The 14,751-nt window shown below is 38.1% G+C and overlaps 1 protein-coding gene across 1 annotated transcript; it reads left to right on the top strand.

The window, feature by feature from the left end:
- Window positions 1-2,675: 2,675 nt before the first annotated feature.
- LOC148759264 (uncharacterized) lies at window positions 2,676-14,538 on the top strand. Its single transcript, XM_088789336.1, has 4 exons — window positions 2,676-2,849; window positions 3,547-3,580; window positions 6,095-6,167; window positions 11,683-14,538. Exons 1-4 carry the CDS (start codon window positions 2,813-2,815, stop codon window positions 11,848-11,850), a joined length of 312 nt encoding a protein of 103 aa, XP_088645462.1. The 5' UTR covers window positions 2,676-2,812; the 3' UTR covers window positions 11,851-14,538.
- The last annotated feature ends 213 nt before the right edge of the window (window positions 14,539-14,751 follow it).

Genomic DNA, 14,751 nt, shown 5'->3' with positions numbered 1-14,751 from the left:
GGGTATGCTTACAAATTTTTCGCTTTTTTGACATTTAATATTATTTTACATTAATTTCATGTGTACAGCACAGTGGATAGAATTTACGTAATTTAAGAAAGTGATCCCCCTGACTCGTTCGTGCAGCACCCACTTGGCACTAGACATAGTTATTGTGATAGTATTAACTATATTCCCTATGCTTTACATTACATCCCCATGACTATTTAGGAACTACCAATTTGTACCTTTTACTACCTTCACCTTTTGCACCCTGCTCCTAACTCCTATCTCTGCTCCATCTATCACCCTAAATTATCGAGTACTCATCTGATGCCATGCGTTGTTATTACAATATTATTAATATATTTCTTATACTATACCCTGGATCTCCATGACTAGTTTGTAACTACCAATTTGTACTTTTTAATCTCTCCCCTTTTAACCCACTTCACGAACCCCCTTCCAGCTGGCAAGCAACAAAATGTTCTCTGTATATATGTTGCTTTCTTTTCTTTTCTTTTCTTTTTTTAAATTTATTGTGGTGACAATTGCTAGTAAAATAACCTAGATTTCACGTGTACAATTCTGTATTACATCATCTGTAAATCCCATTGTGCGTTCATCACCCAGAGTCAGTTCTCCTTCCATCACCATATATTTGATCCCCCTTACCCTCATCTCCCACACCCACCCCCCTTACCCTCTGGTAACCACTAAACTATTGTCTGTGTCTATGAGTTTCTGTTTCTCATTTGTTTGTCTTGTTCTTTTGTTGTTTTTGGTTTATGTACCACATATCAGTGACATCACATAGTTCTCTGCTTTTTCTGTCTGACTTATTTCGCTCAGCATTACACTCTCAAGATCCATCCATGTTGTCACAAATGTTCCTATATCATCTTTTCTTACCGTCGAATACTATTCCATTGTGTATATATACCACAACTTCGTTATCCATTCATCTATAGAAGGACATTTTGGTTGTTTCCATGTCTTGGCTACCGTAAACAAAGCTGCAATGAACATTGGGGCACACATGTCTTTATCTATAAATGTTTTCAGATTTTTTGGGTAGATACCCAGGAGAGGAATTGCTGATTCATATGGCAACTCTATTCGTAATTTTTTGAGGAAACTCCACACTGCCTTCCATAACGGATGCACCAGTCTGCATTCCCACCAACAGTGTATTTACAGGAATAAGAAAATGAGATTTAAAAACTGTGACTCCACTAAGCTGTTCCTCCATTTGTTCGATACCCTAAATGTCCCAGTTTGGAATCCCGGTACTTAATAGTGGTTACCAGAGGTCAATTATCACACTGATATTTGTGTGGAAGGTATTCCCAGTGTTTTCAAATGGTTATTTGAATTTTTATGTTTACCCAAGTAAGCCTCAATTGCTACCATGTCAATTGTTTCTTAACTTTACTTCTCCTCTTAGTGTTTTAACACTGATGGTCTTAAGACAACCAGATATTCTACCCAGCAGACACTGGCTGTGTGTGTACGTGCGCCTATGGTGTCTTCGATTATTAAAAATGGGAGAAGTAATTAATGTTAATGACTATTTGACAGACACAATCTTTGCAAACAGGAATTCTGAAGCTTTTGTACTTTGGGAGGCTTTGATGCTATTAAAAATTTTTGAGAATTCCAAAGAACATTTTTAAGTCAGTAGTCTCCATAGATAGTTACAATACTAGAAATAAAAACCGAACAATTTAAAATACAAGCACACACAGGCATGCATTCCATGAGCCATTAGAGCTACGAGCCAGTCACCATCAGACCTATGATGTTACCATCAGAGCTGTGATATCACGAATGTGGAGAACTCTACTGTACACTTAGAAGAGAATGAGAGTGAAAATGGCCAATGACAGTCAGTGTTTCTGTGAAAATAGTTTTTACCTTTTCGGGCCCCTCGACTGACAGACTTTGGGACTTCACACATTCTCACATGATATTGGAAACCACTATTTTAAATGATGTACGGGCTATCTGGATGTGAAGTGATAAGAGGCTTTAAAGCTTCACTTCTACAGTTGTTTTGCTTTTCTTTCACTTGTCTTAAAGATTTAAGCTGAGATTTCGTTTAAAAAGCAAAAGGAAAATATTCGTTTTCTGTCTCATGGTGCCCTGTACTCTTTGGAGCTGATGTGGACCTAGTTTGATCGTACTTTTACTTGGAAACAATGAGGTCACCCAAGTCTGTCATTTGTCATTTGAATTTCAATTATCTAAGGCTTAAAAAATGAATTCTGAAGATATTGAAGCATTTAGAAAGGACCATTTTCTTGTAATAAGTAGCTTCTTCTTTGAAATAGTATGATTCCTTAAAAGTTGTTTTAAACCCATGTTTGTCACGCATATTTAAACATCAGCGATTAGACATAACTTTTGATATTGACAAAAAAATTCACACCCCACACCATTTTAACTATTGAGAAGGGAAGCTTTAATCGGAAACACATTATATAACAGAAATTGCTGAGTGACAATAGTTAATTAAACTTACCTATGTGAATGGCAAGTATAGGACACCTAAAATAACATGTACTCTGAAGGAGTCGTGTGTTTGGGAGAAAGAGGGTGTGGGGCTGCTTCTCTGAAGAAGGAAGTTTTACACGATGGTCGACTTTGTGCTATTTTTACCTCCTAATAAATGAAAACTGTATTTTCAGATTCTTCCAGCTGGAATGCTACTTCTTTGACTTTCAATCATGGAACTTCTCAAAGATCTGGGGATTCGAAATTTGGTGATAAATGGCCATTTGCCACACACTCAAGGAGCAAACCTCTCTCAGCATCCACAGAGTTTGGACAGATGACCGTAATAGAAAAACATAAGACTCAGATTGTAGGTGTGTTTCTCTTACATAATTCTACACTCCATGAATTGCGTGAATCACAGCTACAAGAAAACAGAGAAAGCAAAGAAGGAAATGAAAAAACAGAAAGAGTTCAACCCTAGCCTACCTCTGTGTAGGTTTATCGTAGTTCTGAATTTCCCACAGTCATTTTGTAGCAAAATGTGCTTTATGTTTACTCTGTTTAGGCAAGTTACAGCCAAATAGAATAACTTTTAGCGAGACATTGGCATTCTTCCTCAATCACAGTAACATAAGGAAATAAGAAAGGGAATAAGGAGAAAGTGTGGTTCCATTTAGACTAGTATTTAGCATACACTGGGGAGTGTATATGCATACATACACACATATATAGGTACATAATATATGTGTATATATATATATATGTCTGTGTATATGTGTATGTGTATGTATATAGCTGAATATATAAATAAAATATATATATATGTATGTATAGATATATAGATATATAGATATGTATTTATATACACACACACACAAATATATAGCAGGGGAAGTAAAAGTTCTTTATGTATTAATTGCCCACCACTTGTATCATTAATATTCATTCTACTATAGTCTTCAGGGGTTGTCCCAAAGAAATGTTTTTACATCACTTCAATCTGCGCTTTCAAAGTTCTGCATTTTTCTGTTGTGTATTTACACTTTATTTCAATTTTTTCTTTAACAGTGGATGAGTGTTCTAAATGTGACCCTGCGAGCAGGTAGGATTTTATGGATTTCTATAATTGCATGTTAACTAAGAGACTTCAGAGAGAAGCCAGTAAGCTTTAATGAGTGTTCTGCTCTGGAATAGACCCTATACTATGTGCCTAACATTGGTTCTCTCAGGTCATCGGCACAGTAACTTTGCAAAGTAGCTGTGCTGTTCGGCCTAGTTTGTATTCATTAGACGTGTGTGGTTCCGGGAGGTGGATTAGTTGACCCCTGTACCATAGTTACCAAGTGGCTGACCCGTGATGTGACCTTCAGCCTGCTTGGCTTCCCAAGTCCCTTCTCTTGTCCTTCAGCCTGTACTGAGAAGTGCCTGGACAGGTCTGGATTCAAGATTCAGGTGCAACTCAGGTGGACTCAGAGAGTCCCGTTTAGTGACGTGTTAACACTGATTGAGAAGTTTCCTCCCAAGCCCAGTGAGCGCAAGCTCTTGTGTTAATGTACTTCACAATTGCAGCAGTCACGAGAACCTTGTTTTCACCATCAGTGTTTAAGGCAGATCTCAGTTCGCTGTGGCCACAGAACCACAGGTTGTGCATAAGCAAGACCTAATCAGGCAAGTGTTTTCAGGTATAATGCGATGTAGCCTTTTTGGGATGAATCGTTGTTCTGTAAGTGAAGAACATCTATGTATAGACCATGTTGTGTTAATGCAGCACAAATTGAGAGATATTTCTTATTGATTTCTCTACTCACTAACTCCACAGCCTGTGTTTTCCTTCTGGCTGGTACCTTTCCCTTGTCCAAGGAAGTTTTTTTCTTTTTTTCCAGAGTCTTTCTTCCTTCTTCCATGACTTTTCTTGATTTTTTACCATTGTCTCTGCTTTTTTGGGGGTTTTTGTTGCTGTTCTGTTACTTTTTTCCACTTCTGCCAGATAAGTGTTCTCCATGTTTCTAGACAGAATCAAAAGTCCATAGAATTCCAGGTGTTGAAGGAATGTTAGCAATTAATTATTCAAAACACCCCCTGGTACTTCATATAGCCATTAATGTTTTGGTCAAGTGGTTGATCACATGAGGAGTATGAATTCCAAGAGATTAAAGTGACTTAGTTGATGCAGTGAGTAATGAAATGAGATTAAGTGTAGGTTTCTAAGCCCAGTACACTTCCTTCTTTATCATCCTATGGCTGAGTGTTGTAATTATGGAAAGGTCTAGTGACTGCAGTGGAAGAGGGTAAGAATGGAATTAGCAGGGGAATCCAAGTTTCAATAGGACCAACACTGGGTTGGAGTAGGAGTAAGGCTTTTAGAATAGAGATCAGAGATCAGATAAGGGAAAAGAGATCCGAATAGTAGGGTATGACAAGGTAAAGGTAAATTACAAGAAGGAAGGACACAGGATGTTGGTAGTGGTCTAAAAAAGCAGATTAAAATAAAGGGTTCTAGGGTGTCCTGAATAGGTTGCTGATTTTTGTTTGTTGACTTGGAAGAACCAGCAAACTTTAAAATTTGTATGAAAACATATTAAACCTTTGAGCCTCTGGAAACATTCTCTTAATAGCAAATAAGAACGAGGTATCCACCTGCACCCGAAAATACAGAGCGGGTCCCTTCGAGTCCAAAGGCACTGGAGATTGCTGAACTACATAGATCTCTGGCCCACTTCAGGTGTCTCGGCACATCCACCTCTTTTCCCAATGCGCTGATGTCCTTCCCATGGATATGGAGGGTTGAGCAGAGGGAGGACTGATTGTGAAAACAGTAATGGAGTTGGGTCGGTGGTAACATGCCTGTGTTGAGAGTGGATGACTGAGGCTCCACTTAGCTTATTTTCGAGGAACAGGGAAATGGAGAACTCCTACTGTGGGTCATTTGAGCCCATCCTTGTTTCAGGAGTCTGTGCTTTCTTAGGCTGAAGTTTTCAAGGTTGGAGATTGCCAGGAAGCTGTGCGGACAAGTGGTCTGGGAGTGGGGAGGCTAAGAACATACATATTTGTTCTTTGACTTCTGTACGTGTGACTTGCAAACATTTCACACATTTCAGGGAACTAACTGTAGTGTTTCAGGGTGAAAGGAAGGAATGGGGTAAGTTTAGTAAGTGCGTCCTATGTTAAAGAAGTAAGACTGCCATTTTTGACTCACACAGATTAATCTTTGAACCAGGGACAGACCATGAAGAAGGGTCAGTGTATCTTTCTACCTTGATTTAGGTCACTGCTTTTGTCCCAGTTCAGGTTCCATTTATGTCGGCTATTAATCGCGTTTTGAATTCAGCCTTCAGGACTTTTGGTGAAAACAACGTACTCTCAGGTGTTGCCAACATATTGGCTGTCATTCTTTGTTACGGAAACTTAGAGTGTATCTTCATTAAATATTGCATGAGTTGGGAGTGGTGGAGGCAGAAATAGGTAGCTAATAGCTTTTCTAGAATATCATCTAATTTTTAATTATATCAAGAGACTATATTTCATATGCAGATAGCTGACCTTTTACTCCTTTTGTTGTTGTTGTTGCTTTTGTCAAGAAATGAATTCACTTGTTTTTGTTATCTTTACCCTAAAGTGTTTCCTGCGAAACTTGCAATAATGATTCATGGTCTATATCAGAGGAATGGCTCGTCGATGTTGATACCAAGGTAAAAGGCTCCTGTGTGAAATTAACTGTTTTGCTCTGAATTTAGTTTTGTGTAGCACTGACTTGTAAAATTTTGTAGTGGTCTACCTATCATTGTTCCAATTTTGTCATGGAAAATTCCTCAGCATGAACCATTTTAAACATATGACCCTTTGACGCTGCATTGTTTTGTTGTTGTTTTTTTAACTTCAGTAAGTATCGAAGATGGAGGCTGAGAAAAAGAAAGGGCTGGGAAATGTATAGTGATAGTAAAATTCTATAGGGAGTTTTCCCACAGTTTTGGAGATATGCAATTTGGGTAACGGTAAGGATTCTTAATGTGACTTTTACGTATACAAGCATGACTTTTATCATACTCATGCCTAAATGAAATCTTTAATGGATTCACGTACTCATTTTAATAGTCATGAAATCTTCCTGGTACCTTTCAGTTTCAAAACTAGATAGTATATGACCTATAGTTTTATTTTATTACGCTTTGTATGTTGGTATGGTATACTTGTTAGGAAGGAGTGTTTTCTCCATTTTTTTGGTTTTTTTCACTTACATTCCGTTGACATTCCATATTATTTTATATTAGTTTCCGGTATACTAGGTTCATCATTTAGACTAAAATAGTAGTAGAATTTATGAAAGTTTAGAATTCACGTTCTCTATCTCAAAACCCGTATTACAAAGGGATTCCACTGTGTTCTAAATCATTTTTCTGTGAATATATTTACATGTCTTCATCTAATTGAAGAGTAAATGTTTTGCATAAAATAATAACCAATTTGAAAAGCAGAGATTCTTTTTTTTTTTTTTTCAAGTTTGGAGTTTTAATGGCCTGTGTGATTACATGTTATTTGATAACGTGGGCTCCTGGGCCCATATAAGCAAGAGCGACACAGATTTTCTTTCAACTGATATTCTGACATACTCCATAGTCAAATCAACACTTGTTGAGTACCTATTCTGTAACAAGCACGATCTCATTTACTCCTCAGAATAGCCTTGGCAAGGAAGGGAATCCTCATCTTCAGAGATAAGGAAGTAGAGACCAAGTCAGTTTAGGTAGCATGCGTTGCAGTAGCCAGGGAGAAGGTTGAGGGTTTGTTCCAAAATCCACTTGGCTCCAAAGCTGATGCTCTCGTCTGTTCCCTATAAAAACATGTCCGTGAGATTCTATGCCCATTGTCCATGATGCATTGACCAAAGTAAAGAAAGGATCCGTGTCTGCAAAAGACAGGATGCTTTCTTTACTCTGGTCAAAAGCAGAGATTCTTAAAAACGATATAATCAAATGTCAAATTTCAGAATGTTTTTAGTTTTGTTTTTTAAATGTAAAGTTTTTCTTTTTTTTTCCAATTTATTGGGGTGACAATTGTTAGTAAAATTACATAGATTTCAGGTGTACAATTCTGTATTACATCATCTATAAATCCCATTTTGTGTTCACCACCCAGAGTCAGTTCTTCTTCCATCACCATATATTTGATCCCCCTTACCCTCATCTCCCACCCCCACCCCCCTTACCCTCTGGTAACCACTAAACTATTGTCTGTGTCTATGAGTTTCTGTTTCTCATTTGTTTATCTTGTTCTTTTGTTGTTTTTGATTTATATACCACATATCAGTGAAATCATATGGTTCTCTGCTTTTTCTGTCTGAATTATTTCGCTCAGCATTACACTCTCAAGATCCATCCGTGTTGTCACAAATGTTCCTATATCATCTTTTCTTACGCCGAATAGTATTCCATTTTGTATATATACCACAACTTCTTTATGCATTTATCTATCGAAGGACATTTTGGTTGTTTCCATGTCTTGGCCACCGTAAACAAAGCTGCAGTGAACATTGGAGCACACGTGTCTTTATGTATAAATGTTTTCAGATTATTTGCGTGGATACCCAGGAGAGGGATTGCTGGGTCATATGGTAATTCTATTCGTAATTTTTTGAGGAACCTCCACACTGCCTTCCATAACGGCTGCAACAGTCTGCATTCCCACCAGTTGGAGAGGCTGTGGAGAAAATAAATGTAAAATTTTTCATTTCTGTTACAGTTGGCATTCAATATGATGTCAGCCTCAGGTGTACAGCATAGTGGTTAGGCATTTATGTAATGCATATACTGGTACCCCGATTAGTGTGGTATCCCTGATACCATATTTAGTTATTACAATGTTATTTACTGTATTCTTTGCGCTGTACTTGACATCTTCATGACTGTTTTAGAACTCCCAATTTGTACTTCTTTCCTTAATCCTTTTACCTTTTCAAGCATTCCCCCAACAATTCTCGAACCTGGCAACGATCAGTTCGTTCTCTGCACCTATGAGTTTGTTTCCCATTTCTACGTTCATTTATTTTTTTTTCATATCACCAATAAGTGAATTCAGGTGTTTTTTTTCTTCGTCTGACTTTTTTCATTTAGAATAATACCCTCTAGGTCCACACACTTTGTCACAAACGGTAAGTATTTATTCTTCGTTACAGACAAGTAGCATTTTGTTATATATATTTCCCACTGCTTCTTTATCCAAGACGATGGATCATTTGGTTACTTTGTTATCTGGACTATTGAAAATAATGTGGCAACGACCATAGACATGCATATTGCTTTTCAAATTAGTGTTTTGGATTTCTGTGGAGGAAAACCCAGAAGTGGGACTGCTGTGCCACGTGGTAGTTCTGTTTTTAAATTTTTGAGAAACTTCCATGTTCTTTTCCATTGTGTCTGGTCGGATTTGCAGTCTCACCAACAGTGCACGAGGACTCCGTTTTTTTCACATCCTCACCGACACCTGTTGCTTGTTGATTCATGGATGATGACCATTCTGACAGTTGTGAGGTCGTATTTCATAGCGTTTTTAATTTGCATTGCTCTGATGATTAGTGACACTGAGCATGTTTTCGTATGTCTCTTGGCTATCTGTGTGACCTCTCTGGAGAAAAGTCTATTCAGGTACTCTTCTCGTTTTGTAATGGCATTGTTTGTCTTTTGGTGTTAAGATTTATGATTTCCTTATGTGTTTTGGATGTCAACCCTTCATCAAATATATCCTTGACAAATATCTTCATTCATCCGGTCATGACTGCATGTTGTTGTTGGTTTCCTTTGCCGTGCAGAAATTTTGTAGTTTGATTGTCGTGTATATGGGTCTTGTATTTTTAACCATTCAGCTACCTTATGTCTTTCCTGGAGCATTTAATCTATTTCCATTTAAAGTAATTATTTGTAGGTATGTAGTTCTTGGCATTTTATTATTCATTTTCCTTCTCCTCTTCCTGCTCTTCCTCCTGCTCTTTTTCCGTCTTCTCCTCCTTCTCTTCCTCCTCCTCCTCCTCCTCCTCCTCCTTCTTTTTCTTCTAGTCGTGGTTTTACATTTCTTGTGCTAGTGGTTTGCTGGTGCTGAACTGCATCACCTTCTTTTTCTCTGGCAAACTCTTCACCTCTCATTTGACTCTAAATGAGAGCCTTGCTGGATACAGTCATCTGGGTTGCACATTATTGCATTTCATCACATTTCAATATTTCTTGCCCATTCCTCTGGCCTTCAGATTTCCTGTTAAGCGATCACCTGCCAGTCTTATGCGAGCTCCCTTGTATATAACTAAGTGCTTTTCTCTTGCTGGTTTTAATATTCTCTCTGTGTCTTTCCCCTTTGGCGTTTTAATTATGGTATGTCTTGGTGTGGGCCTGTTCGGCTTTCTTTTGTTTGGAACTCTCTGTGTTTCCTATGCTTGTGTTTCCTTCAACAGGTTAGGGAAGATTTCCGTCATTATTTATTCAAATAGGTTTTCAATTCCTTTCTCTCTCTTCTCTTTTTGATAGCCCTACAAGTGTTGTTACACTTTATCTTGTCCCAGAAGTCCCTTATAGTATTCTCTCTGTCTCTATCTTTTTTTTTTTTTTTTATTCATAATCATTTTTCATTTCTTTTTTTCTGTTCTGATTGGGTGTTTTCTGCTACCTTGTCTTCCAAATCACTGATTTGATCCTCTGCCTCAACCAAGTCTGGTGCTGATTCCATCTATTGATTACTCGTTTCAGATGTTGTATTTTTCATATTTGACTTTTGTTAATGATTTCTATGTCCACTTTTTATGTTTGCTGTTTCTGTTGAAGTGTTACAGCATTTATCTATTTTTCGCCAAAGTTCATTCAGCATCCTTAGAAGTAGTGTTTTGAACTCTGTATCTGGTAGATTGCCTGTGTCCATTTGGTTTACCTCTTTTTCTAGAGTTTTGTCCTGTTCTTTCATTAGGGAAATGTTTCTTTCTCTCTTCTTTTCTCACTGCCTCTCTGTGTTTGTTTCTATGTATTATGTAGATCTGCTAATTTTCCTCATCTTGGCAGCATTGGCTCATATAACAGGTGTCCTGTGTGTCGGGTGGTACAACCTCCCTGGTCACTGGAGCCAGGAGTTCCAGAAGCTCGTGTGGGTGGTGTGTGCCCTCCTGTTGTACTTGAGCCATATTGCTGTTGGTGCATCAGTGTGTGGAATGGACGCTCAGGACGACTGGCTGTGACTACAATAGATGAGCTGATGTGTGTGGGCTGATGTCACAGAGTAGGATCGGCTGTAGCAGGGCTCCAGTGTCTGCTCAGTCCATGGCTTGGGCATGTCATTTGTGGAGCTAATTGGGTGTTGTTCTGGTGTTGCTGAAGCTGATCACCAGGTGTGTTGGATTTGGGGCCTCTTGGGAGGGGCTGTGGGCAGGCCCAGGTCAGCTGCTGCTTGTTCCCAACCCGGAGCCACCCCGTAGAAGCTACAATGTGACCTACTCTTGGTAGCTGCCTTTGTGAGTATGCACCTGCGAGGCCCTATGTTGTGAAGCAAGACAGGCTGATGGGTAGGATCCTAAAAAAAAATGGAACTCCTCTGTATCATAAATTGCAGCCTGAGTGACTGTTGTAAACTATGATCGTGATGGTGCAACACCTCTGTTTACTGAGTGACTCCCCATTACGTGAGGGTAAAAGTCATATGCTAGCATGACACGTGCCTTCTTTGATTTGGTTCTGGTTCTGCAGTTGTCTCCCCATTCCATTTTCAGTGTTCCAGGCTTACCCCATTCTTCTTCTGCCCTCACTATGATATGTTGCTTCATACCTTGGGCTTTTGCGCCTGCCGCTCTTTCTGGACTCCCCTTCATGGTTCCCTCAGCACCTCGTGTATCTTTTAAGATGCAGTCCTCTTTTCTCAGCATCTGGTACAACTGCTTGTTGTTTCTTTTGTGCCCGTGCTATACTTGATTCATGTGAGGTGTAGAAATGGAGAGCGGCACTTTTCTGTTCTTACTGTTTTGACGAATCAGAATACATCGAGCCCTAGTAGAATATAGGACAAAATCTTTCATTTATATTTCCAGCTTCCCCTGGGTCTATGCCTATGATTTGATGGTTACGATAGCAGTTTGTCGTCTTACTTACTTGAAGGACTGAGCGAGGGAGTGAACGAGTCAATGACTATGATGTTTTCTGAAGTTGGGTTTTTATTTTCTTTTTTCTTTCTTTTTTTTAATAGAAAGAAGCAACCAAGCCGGCAATTGGAAAAAGAGAAAATGGTGTGGATATTATTGAAAGTGCTCCACAAGAGCAAACAAAAACTGATATTTTCACTTGTGTTGATGGAGCACACCAAAATAATACAAGTGATAACTTAGTGACTATCTATGAATTCTTTCTAGCTTAAGTGCTGCTATAAGCAAATCTAACATGTGTAGATCCAACTGTGATTTTCATTTCTTATAAGCATTTTTTCCTATCTTTTTTGCAAAAGTATCCCCACTACTAACAACCTCTTCTTGCAAATGATTTGACCCCCTGAAATTCTTTTCTGCTATTACTTTTATTGAAATGTTCATGACTTGAATGTGTATTTAAAATGCATAGTAATATATGTTCACATTAATGTTCTGTGACTACATTTTATAGTTAAAATATCAGCATTAAGATTAGAAGAAGCAGCTGTAAAATCATGTTGGGATTCTGAGGTACTGTCATTCACTACTATTATTTTTATCATTATTATTTTAAATATCACCATTCAGTGATGTTGAAACTTAAAAGGTATGCTTTGACTGTACTTTCTCACCTCTGCATTTCCCCACACAAATTATTTTCTTACGGTTTAGCCTATAATTAATAAAAGACATGTGTGCTTAGTATAATGAGGCAGCGTAGTAGAATTCTGCTAACTTGCGAGGTTCACTTAAGGCGGTCGGTGTAGAATAGTATAAAACAAGAAGGCTTCCAAGTCATAAGGAATCAGTTGGGTTCTGAAGTGAAGTTTACCTAAAAGCTAAAGAATTATTCCAGCTTGAAGTATGCCCAAATGCATGATTCTGTGGTTTTTATGGTTGTGTAAATGTCCTAATGAGATTCAGAAAGAAAGAATTTGGAATTTAGGGTTTTTTATACCTTGGAACTTGAAAAGATAATGCCTGATACATGAAAGTATTATTATATTTGTATTCTCAAATAGATCTGCAAGGAACTTTTCCCAGGAAGGAAGAGCATTGTTAATAGAAATAATATGTAGAATTATACTAACAGCAATCCCCTGAGCGCTGCTTTAATGCATAACAACTGTCTTGTTCAGTTAAAACAGCATGCATTGAGTATCTTGATGGCAACCGTACTTGTAGTAATAGAAGTACAGTGTAATGATGAGCCAATGTGAGGTGACAGCTGTGGAAAGAGACAGGAGGAGTGTGATCTTCTGATATAGGCAACTGCTGCCTACCGGTATATACACTGCGTTTGAAGATAGGAACACACTAGAATCCTGCATGGGTCACTTACTAGCTATGGGATGTTGGGGAAACTTCTTTTTAATCTGTCGCATGTCAGTGACCTCATTCATCATAAAGGTACTTATGCCTACCTTTCAGGTATGTGGACTGAACTAATGAGGTAACAAATGGAAAAAACTTTGTGAAGTGTAAAGGGAGCTGTAGAAATGTAAAATCTATGATCACAGTGGGCTGTAGTGACTTACTAAATGGTGGGGACACTTTTTGTAAACCTAAAGGACAATCAACTGGCAGTAGTGTCAAGAACAGAGTGGAAAAGTTAGAAGGGGCATGTGGATTTCTAATCTGGGGGATGCTAAATTTCAGGAGACTGTGATTGGCGATACCCCATAGATGTGTAATGTTTCGGTACTTGAGGCTTTGTTGGTGCGAGCTGAATGTTTTGACCTGAAGTAAATGTCTGTGTGGGATACTGCCAAGTGAAGCATGAGAAGGAGCCAGTCATGTGGAGATCTAGGAGCAAAGCCTGCTGGGCAGAGACAACAATGGATCGTACAGGTTCCTCATTTTATTCTAGTGTCTTGGAATGGTCAGGAAGTAGGAAGAGGGTTAACCACCATCAAACCATTTCTATATTTGTCATTTGTGTGGAAAACAAATAAAATGTGCATAGCAGAGGCCTGGTACATTTGAGACGGTTAATAAATAAATGTTCTTATTTTTCCCTGATTAGAACTTATTATACTTTTTTGAAAAGTTGCATAACTATATATAACATTTTTCCTATTATTTTTAAGTATGTTTTAAAGAAAAGCTTTTCTTACAACTTTGCCATGTTATTCAATCATTTTTCTCATCAAAATTTTTATCAAATACGGGTTTGTTTTTTCCAACCTCTTGTTAACCTAGATGAAGTAGGTTCTAAAATGTTCTGTTTAGACTCAACACGACATACACCAAGGTTTCTTACCATGTCAAGCAAGTATCTTGTTTTAACACTAAAAAAAGAAGAAGAAAAAAAGAATGTGTCATTAGAAATATTTGAAAGTTATATGAAGTACACTTTTCAAGGTATTAGTTCGGTGCAAAAGTAATTGCAGTTTCAAAGGTTAAAAAAGTTGCACAAACTGCAGTATCATTTGTACCAACCTAATATTCACTTAAATACCTATTTTTCAAAAAGTCCTTTTCTTGGAGGTTATAACATTAATATTGCTATCCTGAATTGTTAACTAGAGATTGCATAAAGTGTCCATTAGTTACTAATCATCTTGTTTCCTAACCCCTTCAGCCGACAACTGATGTGAAAGATCCTGTTCCTGACGAAGCTGTAGGAATGGACGAAGTGCAACCCTTCAGACCAGGTGCACTTTGTAACACCAATTTAATTTTGGGAAGGAGTACGCGAGGACATTTGACATGCTTGCAGTCTTCTCTTCCTCATTCCTTTTTTACTTTGCTACAAATTTAACTGAAGGATTTGACATAATGTGATGTCATTGTTTGTATCGATGTTTGAGAAGAGGTATTTACAGGAATAAGGAAATGAGATTTTAAAACTGACTTCACTAAGATGTTTCTCCATTTGTTCGATACCCTAATTGTCCCAGTTTGGAATCCCTGTACTTAATAGTGGCTACCACAGGTCAGTTATCACCCTGGAAGATTTTTCCAGCATTTTCAAATGGTTCTTTGACTTTTTATGTTAACGCCAGTAGCCTCAATTGCTACCATGTCAATTGTTTTCTAACTTCACTTCTTCTCTTAGTGTTGTAACACTGATGGTCTTAAGACAACCAGATGTTCTGCTGAACAGACACTGGCTGTGTGCGTACCTG

The sequence above is a fragment of the Rhinolophus sinicus genome, chromosome 1 (assembly GCF_057876585.1).
Source record: "Rhinolophus sinicus isolate RSI-liver-muscle chromosome 1, RSI-T2T, whole genome shotgun sequence".
NCBI lineage: Eukaryota > Metazoa > Chordata > Mammalia > Chiroptera > Rhinolophidae > Rhinolophus > Rhinolophus sinicus.
This window is presented reverse-complemented; position numbering and strand designations above follow the sequence as displayed.

Excerpts from the sequence above, each read along its gene's own strand:
- LOC148759264 (XM_088789336.1), top strand. The coding sequence starts at position 2,813 with ATGACCGTAATAGAAAAACATAAGACTCAGATTGTAG. Across the intron at positions 3,581-6,094 it reads AAATGTGACCCTGCGAGCAG|TGTTTCCTGCGAAACTTGCA; the intron begins GTAGGATTTTAT and ends TTTACCCTAAAG. Across the intron at positions 6,168-11,682 it reads TCGTCGATGTTGATACCAAG|AAAGAAGCAACCAAGCCGGC; the intron begins GTAAAAGGCTCC and ends TTTTTTTAATAG.